The 23834-nt window shown below is 41.3% G+C and overlaps 1 protein-coding gene across 5 annotated transcripts in view; it reads right to left on the reverse strand.

Moving 5' to 3' along the window:
- abhd18 (abhydrolase domain containing 18) overlaps positions 1 to 23834 on the reverse strand; it is a 47753-nt gene that overhangs the window by 21371 nt on the left and 2548 nt on the right. For 3 of the 5 annotated variants that reach the window (XM_078261051.1, XM_078261050.1, XM_078261053.1), the window contains exons 3-10: positions 20872 to 20956; positions 20688 to 20788; positions 13525 to 13600; positions 12774 to 12860; positions 12086 to 12111; positions 11141 to 11279; positions 10791 to 10880; positions 8094 to 8195 (exon numbers count right to left, since the gene is read on the reverse strand). In XM_078261051.1, the coding sequence (XP_078117177.1) occupies positions 8094 to 8195; positions 10791 to 10880; positions 11141 to 11279; positions 12086 to 12111; positions 12774 to 12860; positions 13525 to 13600; positions 20688 to 20788; positions 20872 to 20956 (706 nt within the window). The remainder of the gene's footprint in view (positions 1 to 8093; positions 8196 to 10790; positions 10881 to 11140; positions 11280 to 12085; positions 12112 to 12773; positions 12861 to 13524; positions 13601 to 20687; positions 20789 to 20871; positions 20957 to 23834) is intronic. The other 2 variants (XM_078261052.1, XM_078261054.1) reach the window with 1 other exon arrangement.

The following is a 23834-nucleotide window of genomic DNA, read 5'->3' on the forward strand; positions in this document are numbered from 1 at the left end:
CAAGGCAATTTAAAGTGCTTTACATAAAAAATTAAAGAACAGTTAAAAACGGTCATGAAAATAAAACAGGATAAAATAGAATATACAAATTAGGGGTGTCACGATTCTCCAAATCCTCGATTCGATTACATTTTCGATTCTAAGGTCACAGTTCGATTCTCACATATATTTTTTTAAAGCACAGGTTGCTATGCCATTTTTAGACTAGACTTTTATGCACTATAATATCTGACCTTTGTTCGCAATGTACACATTACAGTAAGATTTAAACTATTTAATAACAACATAATGTAACAATAACATATCTTCAGTAAATTGGAACTTGACAATTTGTCAATAAAGTAAAAAGAAAAAAAAGGCTTGAAGGCTTAGTTGGGGGTATAAAACACCATCGAGCCAGCACAGCAGCTGAGCAGACCGATAGCAAAGAACGCGACTCGGCAGTCCGCTAACTTGTTGCTCTCTCTAATATAACCAATATAAGCTGCTCTGTTTAGGCTAAAAATCCTATGAAAAATCGAGGAAGGGATGAAGTGACCCTGCCCGGAGGAAGCCCGGGGCCCCCGTCTGGAGCCAGGCCCAGATGGAGGGCTCGCCAGCGAGCGCCTGGTGGCCGGGTTTGCCACGGAGCCCGGTCGGGCACAGCCCGAAAAAGCTACGTGGCGGACATCCCTCCATCCCATGGGCCCACCACCTGTGGGAGGAACCGCTGGGGTCGGGTGCGCTGCCACATGGGTGGCAGTGAAGGTCAGGGGCCTCGACGGACCAGACCCGGGCAGCAGAGGCTGGCTCTGGGGGACGTGGAATGTCACCTCTCTGTGGGGGGAAGGAGCCGGAACTTGTGCGGGAGGTGGAGCGCCACCGGTTAGATCTGGTGGGGCTTACCTCTACGCACAGTCTTGGTTCTGGAACCATACTCCTGGATAGGGGTTGGACTCTTTTCTTCTCCGGAGTTGCCCAGGGTGTGAGGCGCCGGGCGGGTGTGGGGATACTCACAAGCCCCCTGGGCTGAGCGCCGCTACGTTGGAGTTTAACCCGGTGGACGAGAGGGTCGCCTCCCTACGCCTGCGGGTTGTGGGGGGGGAAAACTCTGACTGTTGTTTGTGCATATGCACCAAACAAGAGTTCAGAGTATTCGGCCTTCTTGGAGACCTTGAGTGGAGTCCTGCATGGGGCTCCAGTCGGGGACTCCATAGTTCTGCTGGGGGGACTTCAACGCGCACGTGGGTAATGATGGAGACACATGGAGAGGCGTGATTGGGAGGAACGGCCTCCCTGATCTAAACCAGAGTGGTTGTTTGTTGTTGGACTTCTGTGCTAGTCATGGATTGTCTATAACGAACACCATGTTCGAACATAGGGATGCTCATAAGTGTACTTGGTACCAGAGCACCCTAGGCCAAAGGTCAATGATCGATTTTATAATCGTTTCATCTGATCTGAGGCCATATGTTTTGGACACTCGGGTGAAGAGAGGGGCAGAGCTGTCAACCGATCACCATCTGGTGGTGAGTTGGGTCAGGGGTGGGGGAAGACTCTGGACAGACCTGGTAAGCCCAAACGGGTAGTGCGGGTAAATTGGGAACGTCTGAGGAGGCCCCTGTCCGACAGACTTTCAACTCACACCTCCCGGGCGGAGCTTTTCGTGCATCCCTGTGGAGGCTGGGGGGCATTGAACCCTGAGTGGACAATGTTCAAAGTTTCCATTGCTGAAGCTGCGGTGAGGAGCTGTGGTCTTAGGGTCTTAGGTGCCTCAAGGGGCGGTAACCCACGAACACCGTGGTGGACACCGGTGGTCAGGGAAGCCGTCCGACTGAAGAAGGAGTCTTTCCGGGATATGTTATCCCAGACGACTCGGAGGCAGCTGCAAGGTACCGAAGGGCTCGAAGGGCTGCAGCCTCTGCCGTGAAAGAGGCAAAGCAGCGTGTGTGGGAGAAGTTCGGAGAAGACATGGAGAAGGACTTTCGGTCGGCACCAAGGTACTTCTGAAAACCGTTCGCCACCTCAGGAGGGGGGGAAGGGGGAACCATCCAAGCTGTGTACAGTAAGGATGGGACGCTGTTGACCTCAACTGAGGAGGTAATAGGGCGGTGGAAGGAGCACTTTGAGGAACTCCTAACCGACTAATACGCCCTCTATGGTAGAGGCAGAGCTGGAGGATGAGGGGGGGATTGGCATCAATTTCCCTGGTGGAGGTTGCTGAGGTAGTTAAACAACTCCACAGTGGCAAAGCCCCAGGAATTGATGAGATCCGTCCAGAAATGCTTAAAGCTCTGGGTGTGGAGGGGTTGTCTTGGTTGACACGCCCCTTCAACATTGCGTGGAAGTCTGGGACGGTGCCTAAGGAGTGGCAGACCGGGGTGGTGGTTCCCCTTTTAAAAAAGGGGGGGACCAGAGGGTGTGTGCCAATTACAGGGGTATCACACTTCTCAGCCTCCCGGTAAAGTCTACTCCAAGGTGCTGGAAAGGAGGGTTCGGTCGATAGTCGAATCTCAGGTTGAAGAGGAACAATGCGGATTCCGCCCTGGTCGTGGGAACAACGGACCAGATCTTTACTCTCGCAAGGATCCTGGAGGGAGCCTGGGAGTATGCCCAACCAGTCTACATGTGTTTTGTGGATCTGGAGAAGGCGTATGACCGGGTGCCCCGGGAGATACTGTGGGAGGTGCTGCGGGAGTACAGGGTGAGGGGGTCCCTTCTCAGGGCCATCCACCTCTGTACGACCAAAGCGAGAGCTGTGTCCGGGTTCTCGGCAGTAAGTCGGACTCGCTTTCAGGTGAGAGTTGGCCTCCGCCAGGGCTGCGCTTGTCACCAATCCTGTTTGTAGTATTTATGGACAGGATATCGAGGCGTAGTCGGGGTGGAGAGGGGTTGCAGTTCGGTGGGCTGGGGATCTCATCGCTGCTTTTTTGCAGATGATGTGGTCCTGATGGCATCATCGGCCTGTGACCTTCAGCACTCACTGGATCGGTTCGCAGCCGAGTGTGAAGCGGCTGGGATGAGGATCAGCACCTCTAAATCGGAGGCCATGGTTCTCAGCAGGAAACCGATGGAGTGCCTTCTCCAGGTAGGGAATGAGTCCTTACCCCAAGTGAAGGAGTTCAAGTACCTTGGGGTCTTGTTCGCGAGTGAGGGGACAATGGAGCGGGAGATTGGTCGGAGAATCGGCACAGCAGGTGCGGTATTACATTCAATTTATCGCACCGTTAGACGAAAAAGAGAGCTGAGCCAGAAGGCAAAGCTCTCAATCTACCGGTCAGTTTTTGTTCCTACCCTCACCTATGGTCATGAAGGCTGGGTCATGACCGAAAGAACAAGATCCAGGGTACAAGCGGCCGAAATGGGTTTCCTCAGGAGGGTAGCTGGCGTCTCCCTTAGAGATAGGGTGAGAAGCTCAGTTATCCGTGAGGAGCTCGGAGTAGAGCCGCTGCTCCTTTCGCGCCGAAAGGAGCCAGTTGAGGTGGTTCGGGCATCTGGTAAGGATGCCCCCTGGGCGCCTCCCTAGGGAGGTGTTCCAGGCACGTCCAGCTGGGAGGAGGCCTCGGGGAGACCCAGGACTAGGTGGAGGGATTATATCTCTAACCTGGCCTGGGAACGCTCGGGATCCCCCCAGTCGGAGCTGGTTAATGTGGCCCGGGAAAGGGAAGTTTGGGGTCCCCTGCTGAGCTGCTACCCCCGCGACCCGACCCCGGATAAGCGGATGAAGATGGATGGATGGATGGATGTTTAGGCTACAAAATGTGCATGCAGGCTGAAATTCAACCGTGCAGTTTTGTTGGGATAAAGCTATAAGCAGATGGAATATCCACTAGCTGCTAGGCTAATGTGCAATGGTAAACACACAGAATATGGTACACGCTAGTGATAGACTAGTTTTATCGGCTGGCTGATATATTGGGCCGATATTTGCGTTTTTACGTGTATCGGCCGATAAGCGGCTGCTGCGTTCGCCGATAGTTTTTTCCTGGCATTATTCACAGACAAGCATCCACAGGCAGCTCTGTGTTGCTGGAGACGCTGCAGTTCACGTGCAGACCATGCACTGCCCCTTAAATTACAAATCAAGCACTTCATTTCAGTGGCTGATTTGGTCACGTGACTCGTGAGAGCAAATCAGTCTGCACTCCGCAGAGAAAGCATCTCCTTAGCACGCTAATGCTACGCTGTACCTTGAGCAGATTTCTGTCATTCAAACAACTCTGAGTTGTAGTTTAAAGCTTTATCTACCATTTTAATAAAATGAAGGGTTTTATTCGGGCTCGAGTCCATACATGCAGTTAATGGATACAGGCAAGCAGAACTGAAGGCTCGGTTAGCAACGATTAGCTCTGATTAGCGGTTAGCTCCAGTTAGCTAGCTCCATTCTAAAGATATGAGTGGAGGAGACTGCCGTGGGGAGGGGTAACAACCAGACTCTGATAAATGACGTTCAGGGAGCTTTCACAGCAGCGTGGCTGCGTTGTTTCAGCAGTTTTATTAGTACAGTTAATCCCACGACAAGACCAGCAGCAGCATGCTACTACTAACGTAATGATAGCCTCTTTGTGTCATGCACACGGCACGCAACTTCATTAGGGGAGGGAGGGGCTGGAGGCAGCACCATTGTATATACTGTATATACTATATTTTATCTTATTTAACTGTCTAGTAAGACAGTATTTAAAAAGTGCAATCCACATGTTTACATATGTTTATTACAGTAAATAATAATTAAATAATCTAAATACTACTAAGTGTGGGAAAGCCACATATTTGTTTTTATATTTCTGCAATCTGCACTTAAGTTTGTGTGATTTGTTTCTGACTTTCAATTAGGGCTTAACGATTTTTGAAAATAATCTAATTGCGATTTCTTTCAAAAATATTGAGATTACGATTCAATATGAGATTCTTTTTTTAAGCTCTTTGTCTTCTGTATTATTCAACAAAGACAAGCAATAAATCATTGTATGGTATGAACAATACAAGATTAGATAGATTAAACCTGGAGGCCAGGCCTGTATATGATGATAAATTACGTGATGCATGAATTTATATGAATGACATCTATTATTTAACTACTTCAGTCACAGTAGTATATTGAGCACTGACCAAGCCTAGAGTAAACATTCATATGAAAGTCAGAAACAAATCACACAAACTAAAGTGCAGATTGCAGAAATATAAAAACAAATATGTGGCTTTACACACTTAGTGGTATTTACATTTAATTATCATTTACTGTAATAAACATAAGTAAACATGTGGATTGCATTTTTTTAACAGTCTTTGAACTTTACTAGACAGTTAAATAAGTAAAAATATAGTATATACAGTATATACAACGGTGTATTTTTTTTTACAGTGCACACAGAGGAGCTGCCTCCAGCCCCTCCCCCTCATGAAGTTGCGTGCCATGTGCATGACACAAAGAGGCTATCATTACGTTAGTAGTAGCATGCTGCTGCTGGTCTTGCCGTGGGATTAACTGTACTAATAAAACCGTTGAAACAACGCAGCCACACTGCTGTGAAAGCTCCCCGAACGTCATTTATCAGAGTCTGGTTGTTACCGATCGCGTCTTAACATATCGCGATTTTATTGCAAATGCAATTAATCGTTCAGCCCTAGTTCATATGAACTTTTACACCAGGCTTGGTCAGTGCTCAATATACTACTGTGACTGAAGTAGTTAAATAAAAGATGTCATTCATATAAATTCATGCATCACCTAATTTCATCATCACATACAGGCCTGGCCTCCAGGAAAGAACAGTTTGTTTAATCTATCTAATCTTGTGTTGTTCATACTATACAATGATTTATTGCTTGTCTTTGTTGAATAATACAGAAGACAAAGAGCTTAAAAAATAATCACATATTAAATCGCAATATTTTTGAAAAAATAAAAAACAAATCGCAATTAAACATTGTTCAGCCCTACAGTGCACCCATCCATATGACGCACATTGCACACATAATTTGGGTGATATGAATGTAAGATGATTGCAGAATTGATCTGTGTTTTTGTTTATTACTTTTAAAGAAATGGCAGAGCAGATTCTGAAAACAAATCCAGTGTGGCAGGGTTTACATTTTTATGATGTAAATTGAGGGAGCAAAAGCAGTACCGGCTCCAAATATCGGCTCAAGAAAATCGGCATCCCGTATCAGACATCGGCTAAGGCTGATGGGGGGGGGGGAAAATCGGTATCGGCTCTAAAAGAAATCCATATTGGTCAATCCCTAGTACACGCACATAGCAGAGCTTGCAAACTGTGGCTTTTTTGTCGACAACGCGAACGTTGTCAACATAATTCACTGGAAATCCAAAATACTTCCACACTTTCACACACTTCAGTGAAAGAGGAGGGGGCTCAAGTTCTGTCGATGGGTCTCCAGCATCTGCAGTTGCCATGCTATCTTTTGACTGGCAGGAGGTTACAGGAGGTTGACTGCACTTCAACATGTGTTTTTTTTCCACTTGACAAGCCGACCGGACAGGACATGGGACATGGCAGTACCGACGATTAAATTTTTTTATTCAAAATTCAAGATTGTGACTTAATTTCAGTCGATTTCCATTTTTTTCAATACAATGAAATTGTGACACCCTTAATACAAATACAAGAATAAAAGTAAGAAATTAATAATTATTTGATTTAATAGGTTGTAGTGACGAGTTTGGGAGGGGAGAGGGAGGTGTTTTATTTTTAGTTTATTTTGTTTCTAAATAAATAACAATGTTCTAAGTAAATGGGATAAATAGGTTTGGAATCATCCTTACAACTGAAATATTGAAATAATATTTTTGTTATTACAGAGGGAAAGTACCGAAAAAAGGTACCATTGGGTATGGAACTTCCCAACCCTAATGCTCAGGCTCAAAGTTCTGCGAGTTCCACTGTATGTGTAAAGTATGTAATTTGAGCACTGCTGTTCAGTGGATTCGTTTGGGGCCAAATTTTATTTTTATTTTTGATAAATTTGTATTTTATCTACATAAAACAATTTATTTTATGTGAATGAATTTGTAATTTGTCAGATTTACCAATTGTTATAATTTCTATTGATAGTCAGTTATAAATAATAGTAACATTTAACTGCTAGCAAAACACTTGAGAGAATAAGACATTGGAAGTAGGGGTGCAGGAAGTGCTATAATAATGTCTAATGATTCTTATTACAAAAGTTCTTAACAGTCAGGAATAGGCGTGCTTTGAATATTAAATAGCTATTTACAAACTGTGTGGGCTAAAACACACAAGAAACCCAATTCTCCTTAACAATAATTCACAACATTTACAATCAAGGAGGCAAACTCATTAAAATATGCAATAATTATGATCAGTGTATATGATGGAATAGTGGCATTAAAATGTGCCAGAGGCAAAACCCAAATTTGGTTGTCATCTGCGCCAGGGGCTGTTGCTAATCTTCTCTGTATCACTAGCAGTTTAGTAATGTTACACATGTTCAACCATGCAGGCAATTAAGCGATCTCAGCGCCGTTGTGGCTCAAAACTGAGACAACACAGATTAAAAATGCAGTCGATGTTCATGACGAGACTGCATACTAAAACAGTGATGGGGGCCGACAGAAAGCGCTCGGAGGCCGGGTTACGACCGTAAACAAAGACGGGGAAAGAGAGGAGGGCTAACATTAGGCTGAAGCTAACTCCTTATTGGCTATCACTACGCAACGTTTTTCTCTCAAAATGGAGGAACTTCGCCTGCGGGTCACCACTTATAAATGGCATTACCGATAGCACCAATCCTCAAATCTCAGAGAGAGAGAGAGAGAGAGAGAGAGAGAGAGAGAGAGAGAGAGAGAGAGAGAGAGAGAGAGAGCGAGCGAGCGAGAGAGAGAGACCTACTGAGGATATTTGGTGGCCAGAAAGTAACTTTGTGGCCACAGGTCATCGAGCCATGCTTAATGTCAAACCCTGCATTTTCATTGGCATTTTTTATATTCTTATCAAACCTTATATGACCTTCTTCCTCCCCAGTTAATATAATAAGTCCAAACAATATATACAAATTCTAGATCTTTTCAATCACTATGTACGAGTATCAGTACGTGATCTATAAAAAAAAGTTGAAGGATAACATACCCCACAGTACTCCAACAGCTTAATGATCTCCTCTTCATACACTGAGTTAATGGCATACTGCTTCTCCAGCTCTCTCCAGTTCACTGCTTTACTCAGCACACCCTACACACAGACACACACAGACACGGTTGTATTTTAACCAATCTCTGGTGCTGAAAAATAAGTGCCAAAAACTGCAATGCCTTAAATGGCCACTTGAGGTTGGCTCCAAAAGTGAGTCAATCCCCGTAAAATGCCCAACTTTACAGAAAAAAAAACCCTTTTTACAGCCTGGTACAAAAAAGGTTTTGGGTCTCTATAGCAAATGTCCCCCGGCATGACAAATACTTCACCTTTTTGCCCATTTTTGGATTAGCTGCTTTTACCTCTGTCAAACCTATGGGTGACATTACGGAGACTACGTCGACATTTTGTACTCTGTGTAGGTCTATGATTTGAACCGATTCATAACATTTAAGGATACGTTTTCGCTTTAGTGCATAAATTTCTGATATTAAATGTCTGTTACATTTAAGCCATTGCCAAATGAGTTGCTACAACGCTTATTAAGACTATCATACGGAAGTAAATATGTTTCATCGGATTTTGAAATTAAAAAGCCATTGAATTTCTAGCACTAAATATTTATGCATTGAAATTATGTATCTGAATTTGTTGCCTCTAAAGTTTACTACAAATTTTCACCTTTATTTTTCTAAATTCATAAATTCAGAATAACAAAGTCTACGTAAAAACATTCAATACAACAAATTCAGAAGCAAAATACAATGTTTAAAATTCAACTAATATATTTTAAACTTGCTCAAATTCAACAGGCCAAATTCAGCTGCAAAATCTAATGTTTAAAATTTTGTGTTAACATCCGGGAACCCAAGAAAAAGCATTCAATTCTAGAATCTAGATCGGGAGTTTGCCATTAGTAGAAGCAGCCAACAACTGGAAACTTTTTACAATTTTTAGTCAGCTATTTCATCACTAAATTCACTTGTGAGACTTTTTTAATGCAAGAAATCAACTGTGCAGAGTTCGACTATGGGCAGTTTTACGAAAATGTATAATTTTCTCGGATGTTGTTGTACTTGAGAAGCTCCAGTCTGACGTGACAGCCAGCTTGTGGCTGCCGGGATCGCGTGCTCGGCCGGCCGGGGACGCTCACAGACCCCATTGTCAGCTGGAGCTCTCTCAATACACTCAGGGACAAGTTTATTTCCTCACTCATTTGTTTAAATAACAAAAACACAATTATCCATTATAAGATAAACGGCAACCTGTGATTATCTGCCTTTCGGAGTTATCAAGCGCCACAAGCGATTGTGGGCGTAACGTTTACGAGCTCACTGGGCAGCCAGAGCAGGAGTCAGAGGAGTAGGAGAGCAGCATCTGAAAGGGCAAATCTTAACATAGCCTATGTGTAAATAATAAATAATGGCATATGTTATTTTAGACTTAAGGGGAAGACACCAAAGCTTATAATTTGCATTCATTGCTTAAAACAGGGACAATAAATGTACTGCACTAGATATAGGCTATCACAATGATAATTCCCATATGTTGTCTCTGGGTATGTAGGCTATATAAAAAAAATTATATATGTGTTTCCACATAACACTAATGTACACCTGCAGGACAGACCAGTGTTATCAGACCAGTATGACAACAGGACTCTCACTGTGCATAGTATATCCTCTCTAAAACTAACTGTTTTGTTCATGTAAATAAAAAAAGTTTGAGCAAATGTTGGCAAGCAATGTTTTATACAACCCTCTTTAAATAAAAGTACGTTAAAGAGAGATGTCTCTGCCCTGTCAGACGCTGCTCTCCCTCGCCTCTGGCTGCGGCTGTGTGTGTGTGTGTGTATATGTGTGTCAGCCGACCAGCTCGTTAACGTTACGCGCGCAATTGCTTGTGGAGCTTTTGCGAAATGCAGATAACCGCAGGTTGCCGTTTATCTTATAATGGAAAATTGTGTTTTGTTATTTAAACAAACAATTGAGGAAATAAACTTGTCCATGAGTATATTGACAGACGTGGGGTCGGCTCATGAAAGGCTTGTATCATGTGGACTCGCCGACAGTTTTGTTGTTACTTAGCATTCCTCATGGGGGCAGCAGAAACTACGCACTATAGCTTTAACCTTTAAGGTTAAGGTGTTTTTATGTTTACATAACTACATAACTATGAATGAGAGTGAACCATTCTGCTAAGTTGGTGCATTCCCCTTTACGTAGATGAGCATTTTTGGTTTTAATAAAATAAATGTTTATCTAATAAACAACAAAATTAACAGTTCCACAATGTATCCCATTGGATAAATGAATTGGAGAATTAGAAATTTTGAATTCTCTGTAAAAACTTTCTATTAGAAAATCATCACCAAATGTTAAAATTTCAAGATTTATGGATGAAACTTACAAGTTACCAAATGTCCTTTTTCTGACATGTTGTCTAAAGATTCAAAGCCATAGGATATGCAGAACATTGTAATATCTAGACCATTGCCACAGAGTTCATGTACAATGTATAATGTATCTAATCAAGCTGCAGTTTGATTGCACACTGACGCAGCTTACATCAACCAGTAAGGAGAATAAAAAACTTAAAGCACCTCTACTACAATGTATGGTCATGATATCAACTTGAATCTGCTCTAAAAGCTGAATTTCTCCTTATTGATCCATCAGGTAGAAAGAGTGTTACCGTGGTGAAGACACTAGAGGCAGTAGACCAGGACAAACAGGGAATCAGAGGGATGGGCTTTGGCCAGTTAGTCACTGCCAGGGACGCCATCTGGACACAAAGACACACATGGAAAATATGAGCTTTGGATAGGATTATGTTTTATATTCGACCCACTTGTATTTGTATGCATGCTTGAATGTACAATCTTTACTTTCACATTAAAAGGAAGTTGCTGGGGATTATGGGTCTCCAGGATGTAGTTATTTAGTGCAATGCTGGTAGAAAATATAGGTTTAATAAACGGAAATCCAAGTGAAAACTGCTTAAATAAACAAGATAACAGAATGTGTGCTGTTTTGGTGACTCACATATCCTCCCATGGAGATGCCAGTCATTCCTAGTGGCCAGTAACCTTCTCTCTCCAGCCAACGGAGAAGCACTGTTGACTCCAGGATCAAAGCCCCTCCCATCACAAACAGGTCTGACACATTCTTTAGACTGGACCGCCTAAAATACTCACAAATAATGTCCCTGTTTACTTTAAACTGAATTAATCCCAGTGTAGGACAAGTCCACTGAAAATTTCTTAGTATTTAACCATCATGTCCTGTGGTCTTGCCAAGTGGCTCTGAGCAGTTTTTTAGCTTACAGAGGACACTAGCTGTAATTAACCTGTATTCACAACAGTTACAATGGATTCCAAGTCATGAGGGGAAAAAAAAAAAGAAGCTTAAAATCATCCCTAGAAACGTCTCAAAGCAATCCTGTAAACTAAATTTCTCCCGATCCCCTTTTTTCAGTATGTTCCAGACAATTGTTGCATGTTTACTGTATGTAAAAACAGGAATATGGACCGATATATTGTCATTACATTTTTTCTAACTCTCAAATATCAATGTACGTATCAGCTTAAAAAATCCAGTATCTTTTAGGCTGTATTGTATACAAACACAGGTGCACATTATTTCTGTCTGTACTGATAGTACAGATGTTTGCTGTACTAAAGACATGGTCTACCAATCAGCATCATACAAAACAAAAAGCAGAATCCTCTAGAACCTGACAAACTACAGACTATTCACCTTTTTTGCTTTCAGAATTTAGTTTTTATTTTCAATAAAGAATCAAAATCAAATGTTAGCATAATTTCATGCCAACAAATGCAAACTAAAGTAAATTCTTTCAATTTTGCTTTTCATTTTTGAAACTGAAAGCTTTATTATCTACTTCTGTCTGGATTTGCAAACCTAACTAATTGCTAAATTGGTAATCAATCAATCAAGCTAGCCACTAGTGTGTGAATGAGAACTTACAGTTGGTCTTTGGGTTTACGATAGCCATGTGAAAGATCAGTCAAGGAATACAATTTTTGTTTTTACAGACATACATTAGCATACATCAGATTAACATAACAAGGAAACACAGACATATGATCAGAGGATGTGTGTGCCTGCTCTAGGCAATAGCATATTCTTTTTTATACTTATTGATTCATGTGCATTTTTCAAAAAGACACACTCATATTGTCTTCATCATTGTTGTGTTTCCAAAGCAGTAGCAGCATGTTAGCCTAGTACTAGGTATTAAAATTATTGGGTAAATACTGAATAAATACATTTAAAGGGATGCGCCACTGATTTTACACATGAAGATCAGTTTTCAAGTCACGAGATGTACTACTCAGCCTGTGATGTCAATGAAGTGCCCCTTCGGCATTTGACCATTTATCAATCTAATAATTTGTTCAAGTTCCAAATGATCAAATTGGGGAAAAAATGCTATTATTTGTGATTTAAGCCTTTATCTTTTCAAACTGAAAACACAAAAAAGTTTAAAGAAATTAAAGTCGTACCTATATCACTAAAAAAGTCGAACCTTGGCCTTAACGTTAGTGTACCTGAAGCACAGTAGTAAAACAAATATATAGTTCATCAGAGATTGCCTTTTATCAAGGAAAATAAACAAGGACAGGAAGCAGATGTGAAAAGACAATACAAGGATATAATACGGATTCTCCAGAAGCAGTGAAGCCATTCCTGCCTCTTTGACCATGGGCCTGGCCATCAGGGTCCGACGACGCCAGAAATACTATGCAAACACACATGTTATGAATAATCAAGAGTCAGAAAGTACAGAGAAAGTGGATCAAGTTAATATCACAATAATCTGTCCAGGGTTCTACTGCTACAAGGTGGTAAGGTTGAAATCATGATTCAAGCTGATGTGGCTCTGAATGGTATCCCATAGCTAACAAGGAAGATGGTCACTTGGTGAACACATGTACCCAAAACCATGCTGGTTGTTAAAACACTTTATTTTCTCAGTGTGGTTACAAAAAAGCTTTAGTGTTATTTTAAAGTGAAATATTACATTTTAATATTAAATGATTATTCTATTAAAACAACCTGTGATAATGGGGAAGAACCTCAACAAGAGAAACAAAGCCAATATCAGGACATTAACTGCATCACTATTGGTCGAATCGTATATCATTCTCTGCTTGACGGAATTTGTACACATTTTTAACTTTTAAGATAATTTTTTGGGGCATTTTTAGGCCTCTACTTGACAGGACAGCTGAAGACATGAGAGGGGAGAGAGAGGGGGGGAATGACATGCAGCAAAGGGCCGCACGTCGGACCCGAACCCGGGCCCGCTGCATCGAGGAGTAAACCTCTATATATGAGCGCCCGCTCTACCAACTGAGCTTCAGGTTCAAGTTATGTTTAAGTTAAAATGTTTATAGCCTTACATGGTCTCCAGTCCCTGCCAAGTGGATACATACTGGTCTGTCCTTCTGCCACCTCTTAGGAACTATAAACTGGAACCTGAAACAACACAAAAACTGTGAGGACTCACTTGGATAGCACAAAAAACAAACACCACTTATAACTTATTTGGCTGTGTGAAACTAAATAGGCAAAGGTAGATGTGGCTGGAGTTAGTGATTTATGTTCTTATGATTCATTTAACAGAAACAATGCACAATACATTTTCTGCACCATTTTACCAAAAAGGCAGCTTTATGAAATAACATACCTCATTATTCGGTGGCAGAATGGTGTAGAATAATAATGATTAAACACATTTGAAAATAAAAACTGCTAGAAATAAAACAAATCACCTGCAATGAACTCTGGTATTGTGAAAAGAAGCAGGAGTCAAACGATTAAAATATTTAATCGTGATTAATTGCATTAATGTCATAGTTAACTCGCAATTTATCGCACATTTTTATCTATTCTAAATGTCCCTTGATTTCTTTTTGTCCCATTATTTTTTCTCATTTTAATGCTCTTAACATGGAAAAGTGGATCGGCTTGCTTTGTGCAAATGTTTTTTTAAGTTTGTTCTTAGTTTTGGTATCCATGTGCTTCTGTGTGAAGCATAGACTGTTAATATTAATATACAGTCTATCTGAAGTCATCCATTGTCGCCTGGCTTTGACGAGGGGGCAGAGAATTCGCATCAGCTGTGTGCTTGGCCATCAAGTGGTATTTCAGACTGGACGTGCTGCGATGATAGCTCAGTTCACAACGTCAAAACACACAGATCACTTTGGTCTTGTCAATGCAACCATTTGGCAACTTTTTAAAAGTAAACTTTCCATTCAGGATCTTATTGGCATCCATTTCAGCGTCTCGCGCTCGCCATCCACTCAAAACGTAATGTTAGCCTACTACTCTTTAGCCGGCTCGCAAGCCCAAACAAGTGTGTGCGGCGTGCCTGTTGTTTTGTTTCCGGTCTAGCTAGACCCGGTGTGGTGTTGTAGTTTTTATAACGTTACTAGTTGTTGCAACAGCATGTGAAAAAAACTACAAAGTTTGCTAGGCCAAAAAGAACGTTAATCTTGCGATAAAAAAATTGACGCCGTTAAAATGGGTTTGCGTTAATGCCGTTAATAACGCGTTTAACTGACAGCACTAATTGTAATATTGCATTATTCTGTCGTAGGATGATTTATTTAATCATGTCTTATTTATTTATTTAACATTGAACCCTTGGGTAGTCCATACTAATACCGCAATTCCAACACCTCACTGGGGCAGATACCTCCAATCTGCCCCATCACTTTCTTCGCCCCTACACCACCGTCAACATACTTTGCACCTTAGACATAGAACAATATAAAGACTTGACATTCAATTTATTCATCAACCTTTCCTTGCACTCCATTCATGTGCCTATTCCTTGCTTGAAGTTCTTTGATTTGAATTATCTTATTAGATTCACTACATTAATATGCTTTGTTTATAAAGTATAGTAGTTTTTTTAGTATTTGACACCCCTAGATATTCACTTATACACAGCTGTCATAAATATAGAAAGCTATACACGTGCATTTGTTGTGATGACTTGTGAAACTAGCAAGTCAACAACTTTGTTAATGTGGCACATATCGTATACAAATGCACAAAATCATCCGTTGGCACCAGTGGCGGGCCGTGTATTTTATACCTGGTCCTTCAGTACTATCCTATAGCAATTAAACCACCTACGAATAACATGACCATCACCATGACACTAGGGCATCATTGCGTGCAATAAAGTGATTTAACACAAAGCTCAACACCTAGAGAGTTCCAATACTATACTATTGCACATATAGCCTTGTGTGACTAATGTCACCCTTCACAAGCAATCTAACGTTAGCCTAGCATGGATACAGTCTATGCATCCAACATGTCATCCGAACACACCTAAAATGTCACAATACAGCCACGTTTAAGAAGTTTGTAATATTGGTTACATACTTTATTAACCTTAATTCTGTTTCTCTAGGCTATATATTATTAGCTTGCGAAGTAGCTATCCGTTGCTAACACTAATTACAACGTTAATAAAGCTAATTTATGTCAAAAAAAATAAATAAGGATATACTAGCATTACCATGCACAGTGTAAACACATGACAACACTTCATGAGTTTTACAACACCTCTCTGGTCTCCAGTGAAACCATATATTGGCAGTATTTAGCTAACGTTTCTGCTTTTTGAGATAAATTAACGTTAGCAAGGGATAGCTCCTTCGCAAGCTAATATAAAACAGAATTAAAGCTGCAAGCAGCGTTGGACGGGGCCTCGCTTCTCTGCGGGCGTCAGGGTTATTGGTGGACGCCGCTCCTTGCGGCCGTGCATTTGCGCGGCACTCAGACACTGCAAATTGTCACCAATGAAAAGGGAACTCTCCGCTGAGTTTAATAATACCTCACACAATACTCTACCTTAAATGGGTGACAAGTTATGAAAGAGGGCGTGGCTTAATCATAGGGGGTGGGCCAAACCATCACCAATGAAGAAGGAACTCTCTGCTGAGTTCAATGACACCTCACACAGCACTCTACCTTAAATGGATCACCAGTTATGAAAGGGGGCGTGACTTAATATAGGGGACGGGCAAAAACCATCACTAATGAAGAACCATGCTACATATGTCAACCAAGTTTCGTTAATCTACGTTAAACGTACTGCAGGGGCTAAATTTTTTTAATTGTGTAGGGGGCGCTAGCGAGCCATTTTGTGCGCCTATTCCCGAAACCCTTAAAATGCGTAAATTTTCACCAGGCTTGATGTGACCACCAATTTTGGTGAGTTTTTGAATATGTTAAGCCCCTCAAAAAGGCAATTAATTTGCCGTAATAATAATAATAATAATAATAATACCACCTTCAGTTTCAATAGGGCCTTCGCTGCTGTCGGCGCTCGGGCCCTAATAAAGGTTAATAAAACACGAGAACTATGTAACCAAAGTATTATAAATTCTTACATATGTAGTGTGACATGTAGGTATTGCTGTTCAGTCTCGCACTGCGAAACCTATCTCCACAGCGCTGCGAAGAACTGTTTAGATGACATGTCGGCTGCATAGACTGTATGTTATGCTCCGCTGCTGTGCTAACGTTAGATTGCTTGTGAAGGATGAGTCAAACTAATGAGACTTGTTGTAAGTCAAACAAAACAACATTATAAAAACACAAAAATTAGGGCTGTCAAAATAACGCGTTCATTTCGATTAATTAATCTGAGAAAAAAAAAATAACGCAGATCAATCGTGTTGACCTTTGACCCGGAGCCGTTTAGCCACCATTCGACTGTAAAATGAAGGAGGGATATGAGAATGTGCTGCCTGGATCATTAATTGTAACATTTACTTATAAAAAAACGGCCTGATGGAAGTGTGGATAAAAATAAAGTTGTCTGCAATGTCTGCAGCAAGGAATTTGCATATCACCGGAGTTTGTCAACTCTAAAGTACCACCTCAATGCAAAGCATCCAGGAGTTAACGTTAATCCGGAAGTAGGCTTACGACCTAGCACATCCCGTGATACCGACTGTAGCAGTCAACGTCATCTTCAAACCACACTGAAGCAAACACTGAAACGCAAACTTAGCAAATCTGTATGTGACCGACTGAGCAATTCCCTTGCTAAATGGATCGCAATGTCCTGCAGACCAGTTTCGGTGATAGAAGACAGGGGGTTAGCAGAGATTTTGCAAATAGCTTCTTCAGACATAACATATAACCCACCATCGCGAAACACCATTATGTTAAAAATCCAGCAGCTGTACGACACTGAGAAAAAACAAAACAAAAGGAGATTTATTGGTGGGAGCGGAATATATCACGCTGACAGGGGATCACTGGACTTCAGTTAGCAATCACAATTACCTTGGTGTTACGGCACACATCATTGACTGAGTGGAAACTCTAGTCATTTGCGTTCGCAATGCTGAAAACGGACACCAGGCATTCTGGCGATGCCTGCGCCCAGCAGTTTTTGTCTGTGGCGGAGGCATGGGGAGTTCAACAAAAGATCACCACACTCGGCACAGACAGCGCCCGAAACATGATTGCTGCGGCGAGAAAGCTTCCATATGAGCACATGCCTTGCGTTGCTCATATGTTACAGAGAAGCATCACTGTTTGCCTCGCAGTGGGTTTTGTGACACATTGGCAAAGTGTCGTAAGATAGTGGGACATTTTAAACATAGCCCTGCTAATACAGAGGAGCTCCACCGGCAGCAAAATCAACTTGGGCAACTGACAGAAAGTCTGATTCAGGACGTTCCCACAAGATGGAACTCATCACTCGCCATGATCTCTCGTCTCCTGAAGAACCAGGAGGCTATCAAGGCTACACTGAGCAGACAGAAGCACAAGCTGACTATGTTGACTACATCTGAGTGAGACAAACTTCAGAGGCTGGAAACCATCCTTGAACCATGCAGGTAAAAGCTTACACACACATACAAAAACGTCATTTAAAAAAATATATATATATTGATGTAGGCCAGGCTACTACTATGACACTGATATAATAAATGTACTGTGTGCATCTCTTATCATCCACTGCAGATATGTGACTGAGCTCCTTGGAGGTGAGACTTATGTTTCTTGCTCTGTGGTGTTGCCTGCTCTCTGCCACCTGTACCACACAATGGAAGTTTCAGAGGAGGACCCAGCCTACATAGGAAAATTCAAGACTGCCTTTAAAAAGGACCTGTCTGAACGACAAGCAAACCTCAACAACGGATGGCTCAACATAGCTTCTGCACTGGACCCATGCTTCAAGGACTTGAAGTATCTTCAAAGAGGAGACAGAGAAGAGGTGTGGACCAGTCTTGAGGTACTGCTGCAAAATAAACCCAGTACGGCTACCCCAGAGCCTGCAGAAGAGCCACTGAAAAAGAGAAGCCTCCTACTCTTTGCTTCAGACACAGACTCAGATGATGACACGGTGGAACCAAGCAGGACTCTGAACCGCTACAAAGCAGAGCCCAGCATCAGCATGGAGGAATGCCCGCTGCAGTGGTGGACAACTCATGCAGGAACCCATCAACAGCCGTCTGTCCTGGCTCGCAAATATCTGGCTGCGCCTGCCAGTTCTGTCCCTTGTGAGAGACTTTATTCACTTGCAGGTAACATAGTCCAAAAAAAGAGGGCAGCCTTGAGCTCTGAGAATGTAGAAAAATTAGTTTGTCTCAGTGACTGGCTGAGAAGTAGAAGTGAGGCAGATGTGTCTGACTACAACTTAAAAATGAGAAATTGTTGCTTTGTTGATTTTTTTTTGTAAAATGTGGTAAAAGGGGCTGATTTTTTTATTGGAAGTTTATGTTCAAGTACAATACCCTGGAATTGATATTGCACTATGTTCAACTTTTGGTCTCTGTTGCCTGAGTTTATTTATGGCACATACAAAAGAAATAGTGTCGACATTAAAGGGATTGTTAATTTATTCATTGTGACCCTTAGGTTATAACTGTGGCCTGAGATGCCTTGTATGTACAGTGAAAAAAAATCTTCTTCCTAAAGCACTATTGAATTTATTTTCTCAGCATATTAGGTCATATTGTTATGGCTATTATTTGAACAGTGAAAATAATAAAAGAGTTTTTGAACTTAAATGTCACTAATGCTGATTATTTATTGATTTATTTGAATTGAAATATTTAAAATACTTTAACAGCAAAAATTATGTATGCGATTAATTTCGAATAATTAATCACAGAGTATGTAATTAATTCGATTACATTTTTTAATCAATTGACAGCCCTAACAAAAATATTGATATTTCTGTGACATAGGTCAATAATACAAAAATACTGGCCGAAATGTGTTTTAATCCAGTAACTTTAGTCGAACAGCTCCACTGTAGTCAGTATATGCTGTACCAGTATGCTGACCAACAGGTGTTGTGTCAAAAACTGTTCCCCCGTAGATTTGTTTCCCCCTACTAGCGATCTACAGCCAATCACTATTGACCTTTAATTCTCTGATTGGTTGGTTTTGTGGCACACTTGTAACGCTGTGAAAATTTGAGCGAGTGTGTCAGAGTTGAGCGCACACAGAGTGCAAAGGTTGAGAGAGAGGGGGACATGACCGAAGCACAGCAGCGTCTGCTTGCACAAAGTTTTTGAGAGGGATCATGCGTGAGCCCTCTCAACTGCGTGAGAGGGGTTATTATTTCACATTAATATAGAAAATAGCAAACATGCAAATACATTTATTGAGCACAGAATAGGTTTTTGTTTGCTCAAACAAAATTATTTGTTGCGAGTGTTTAAAATCTCTTTAAAATGTAATGTGCTTGCAAAATATAGTTCTGTGCTCAAAACATACAATTACTCGCTCAGGAATGAAGCACATATATAACGCCATGGTCCGCAGGGTTTTCAAAAAGTATTAAAAGTTGATAAATCAATTCAGCCACAATTAAGGCCAAACAAAAATAATAAAAAGGTCTTAAAGACAATTTCCCCAGGTATAACATTTTGTAGTTTGATTTCAATATGTTTATTTGTCCAAAGCTGTTGTATGTTAAAGTTGTGTGAATTTAATTATTGCAAGGCACGTAGTTGGGATTCTGTGTAGTTTATTTATTTATGGAATCCTGCTAGTTTTGACGTCATCTGAAAGGGACAACCGCCCCGGGGTAAACTACCCCGCCAATGGGGAAATGCAACTTTTTGGACAAATGGTTGGAGGCCAAGGAGTTTGAACCATGGCTGAGGCTCACCTCTGGAAATAACCATGAGGCGTACTACTCTGTGTGTCGGAAGGCGCATGCCTTTCTTTGCCGCCCCTACTCACCACCGCTGAAGCTACTACAAAGGCCTGGCAGTAGAATGAAGCGAACATTCGTGTGTGTGTGTGTGTGTGTGTGTGTGTGTGTGTGTGTGTGTGTGTGTGTGTGTGTGTGTGTGTCTGAATTATGTTGCATTGATAGAGGCAAATACTGTTTTTCATTTTACAATAAATGTATAGTAAATGTAAGTTAAAGTGTTTCGCTGATGGAACCGGTTAGCACTCAAAGTGGTGATAAGGTCTTAAAATGTATGGAAAGGAAGGGTCTAATAGGTTCTTTATATAACTGCATTAGCCTTACAAGTAAAGGATGACTTATGTTCTGTACCTGGCTTTGACAGCCTCTGGCGGCAGGATTCCAGGAACCAAATGCTCCAGAGGAGAAATGAAGAACCCATCGTGGATCTTACAGTCAGCGTGGTCCTCTGTCTGAAAACAAAGGCATTCACACATATTTGTGAGAATACAAAAAATTATAGTAGAGTGCAATGAAGGGAGAACAGATTGAGTACCTTGTTTATGTAAACTGGATAGTCCTTAGGCACCAGGGACCTGCACTTCTCTCTGTCCCCAATGATCTTACGGAACTCAAAGATTCTGCAAAACACAAACAATGGGGAACATCTGTACAGTTCCATCTAATTCATCACTGATTCCACAACAGCATCTGAACTGGCTAGACCGTGTGATCTCAAATCTATACTATGATGAATTTACACAATTAGTTTGATGTTGATTTATGAAACAACTTTTAAGACATTTAAGAACATTTCATTTATTATGTCTTCTCACTTCGGATTCATTTGAATAATACAGAGGGATATACTCAGAAAAACTAACTGTATAGATGTGAAGTGGAAAACCTAAAACTTCTCTCTATATATATAAAAAAAATATAACTTAACAGGGCCAATAGCAATTCTTACCTCAGGATCTTTGTGGCCATTTGAAAATAGACTTTTCAGGGTTCTGTCTGCTCACACAATAATGTTATGTTCAGGGGTGCACATAACTGGTTAAAAATATCAAGACTATTGCCAGCCATTAAAATGCAACTGGCTACGAGTGATAACAGTGACTTGCAGCATTTCTGCACAGAGCGTTTTCAGTGCTTTCTGTCAAACATGCTTGACATTGGCAACATTTTTAAGTGACAACCATTAGGTTTCAGAAGGAAAAGCTGATCATTGGAGAATGTAAGGATGAGTTCATCCTTACATTCTCCAATGGTCAGCTTTTCCTTGGTGACATGGTGGCCATTGGACAATTCACACTTCTGCTTGATGGTGAAGGCTACTGGGCACACACAGTTTCTAATGACAGAGACAAGACAAACTTACTCAGGGGGTTAATTGAAGAGTTTGAAATCAGATATGACTCCCTCAAGTCATGTGATCATTTCTTAGTATGTGATCCTTCAACATGGCCTCAGGAAATGCAAGACCTCCACAGTTTTGGGAACACAACAGTTTGCAGCATTCTCAAGAAATATGAGGCCACCTTGCAACTTGACAAAGACACCATTGTGACAGAATGGATGCGCTTAAAGCAGGCAGGAAAACGCCTGAGGCCTGTACTACGAATCAAGATCAACATGCCCTGGATTTATTTCAGTTACCCAGCTTCACCTAACCTAACAACCGCGGTCCCGCATAAGCTGTGTCACGACGGTGGTTAACAACTAGTTCAATCAACCCAGGGTTGATTAATCAGTCAGGCACAAGATCTGACCGTAATTACACTTGTGCTTTCCATGAACTGTCATTGCTTTAGCCTTTTATTTCAGTTGCAACTAGGCAACAATTACCGGTGTAACGGTAAACCACAGTAAAAATGTTGATAACAATTACCGTTTTTATTTAAAATATCATTATCATCACGGTGGATTACCACGGTGTGGAAACCACGTGTTCCCAGCTTCATCCGAGTCTCCTGAAGTTGCCACGCGGGCACACTGCGTATAGCCTACAGTGCGTGTCTTGAAGTTGGAATCATGGCGGAAGGAGGAGATGACAGCGCTCAGGACATTTATCAGCCTTGTAAAAAAGGCCATAGTAACACTTGCTCTCTCTCCTGAGATGATTGACCAATCAGTGACGAGTCATCGCTTTGATCTCCTGCCAATCACTCGCGCTCAGACAGGAGAAGGGGACAGAACAGTCGCTGTAAACTGACTTTTTTCTTTATCATTCCTTTCGTTTTCAGACTTGTTGAAGTGATGTGTGCAGCCCAGAACATAAGTTAAAACTATTTTGTAGTTTGTTAAACTGTCATGGGTTTTACTGCCTCGTTACCTGTGTAAACATTAAAGCTACGTTTATTCATATTTCAGTAAGTGTTCTGCTACAATGTGGATAAGTTTAGCCCGTGTTATGACATGACATTTATTTGGAGAGAGAGAGATATATTATCGCCTTGATAACATTGCTGTTGCTGTGTTTCTTATTGCATAACTGATAGATGTGCAGATTGTTTAATATTACTTGTGCAGCCATGTGTATTCAGGTAGTGTTAGGGCAATTTGCTAGCAAGGTGCAATTGCCAGTAAACAGACTAGCGCTGTGGAGCCACGTGCTTAGCTATTAAAAGGTGTATTACACTGTTTGCTCCATTATGGATATGTGTGCTGTAATAGATGTGGCTTATTCTTAGTTTGTGTTACTGAGCAATATGTTACATTGCAATTATTACAGAGAAATGAATGTAATTCTTAGTACTGTTTCTTGTTATATGCTGGTGGCTATAACATTTAGTTTTGGTAAATAATGTTTATAGTAAGTCAGATGCTTATTAATGTGCATTATTATTTGTTTATATTTTAGAACCACATCCAACTTCACATGTAACGTCAAATACAACTTCATAGTTAACTTCATGTTCGAGTTGTAAATAAATCTTCCTGGATCTCAAAGTCAGACATCTCTGGTTCAAGTTCTTACCGGACACCCTACAGCGGGCCAGTGTTTCAGTAGCCAGTTTTTAATAGTTTTTACAAGCCCACTGCCTATATTTTTGTAATATAATAAACACTGTTACACTTTTTGAAACTATTTCAGCTTGTGTAGGCCTATCAGTGCTTTCTGAACATATTGAACACACTTTTAAAAATGCCGTGATAAAACCGAAAACTGTGATAATTTTGGTCACTATAACCGTGAGGTTAAATTTTCATACCGTTGCATCCCTAGTTGCAACCTGCAGTGGTAAGCGATCGTGAGAGCAAATAAAAAAATATAAAAACATAATTCAAACCGATGTGCGCATTGGCAACACACAGCTCAAGAAGCCGACAAATAGCCTATACTTAATTCCCTCCGCTGAAAATCTATATATCTTTCATAAAAATACCCATCAGGGAATGTTAACGGGGTTGTCTGTCTCTAAATGTTTTAACTTTTATGAGCGCACCGCTCTCTCTCTCCGCGCGCCGAGCTCCACCGGATCTTCTAAGAACGGTGACGCCGTTATCAATCGA

The sequence above is a fragment of the Sander vitreus genome, chromosome 10 (genome assembly GCF_031162955.1).
Source record: "Sander vitreus isolate 19-12246 chromosome 10, sanVit1, whole genome shotgun sequence".
Lineage (NCBI taxonomy): Eukaryota > Metazoa > Chordata > Actinopteri > Perciformes > Percidae > Sander > Sander vitreus.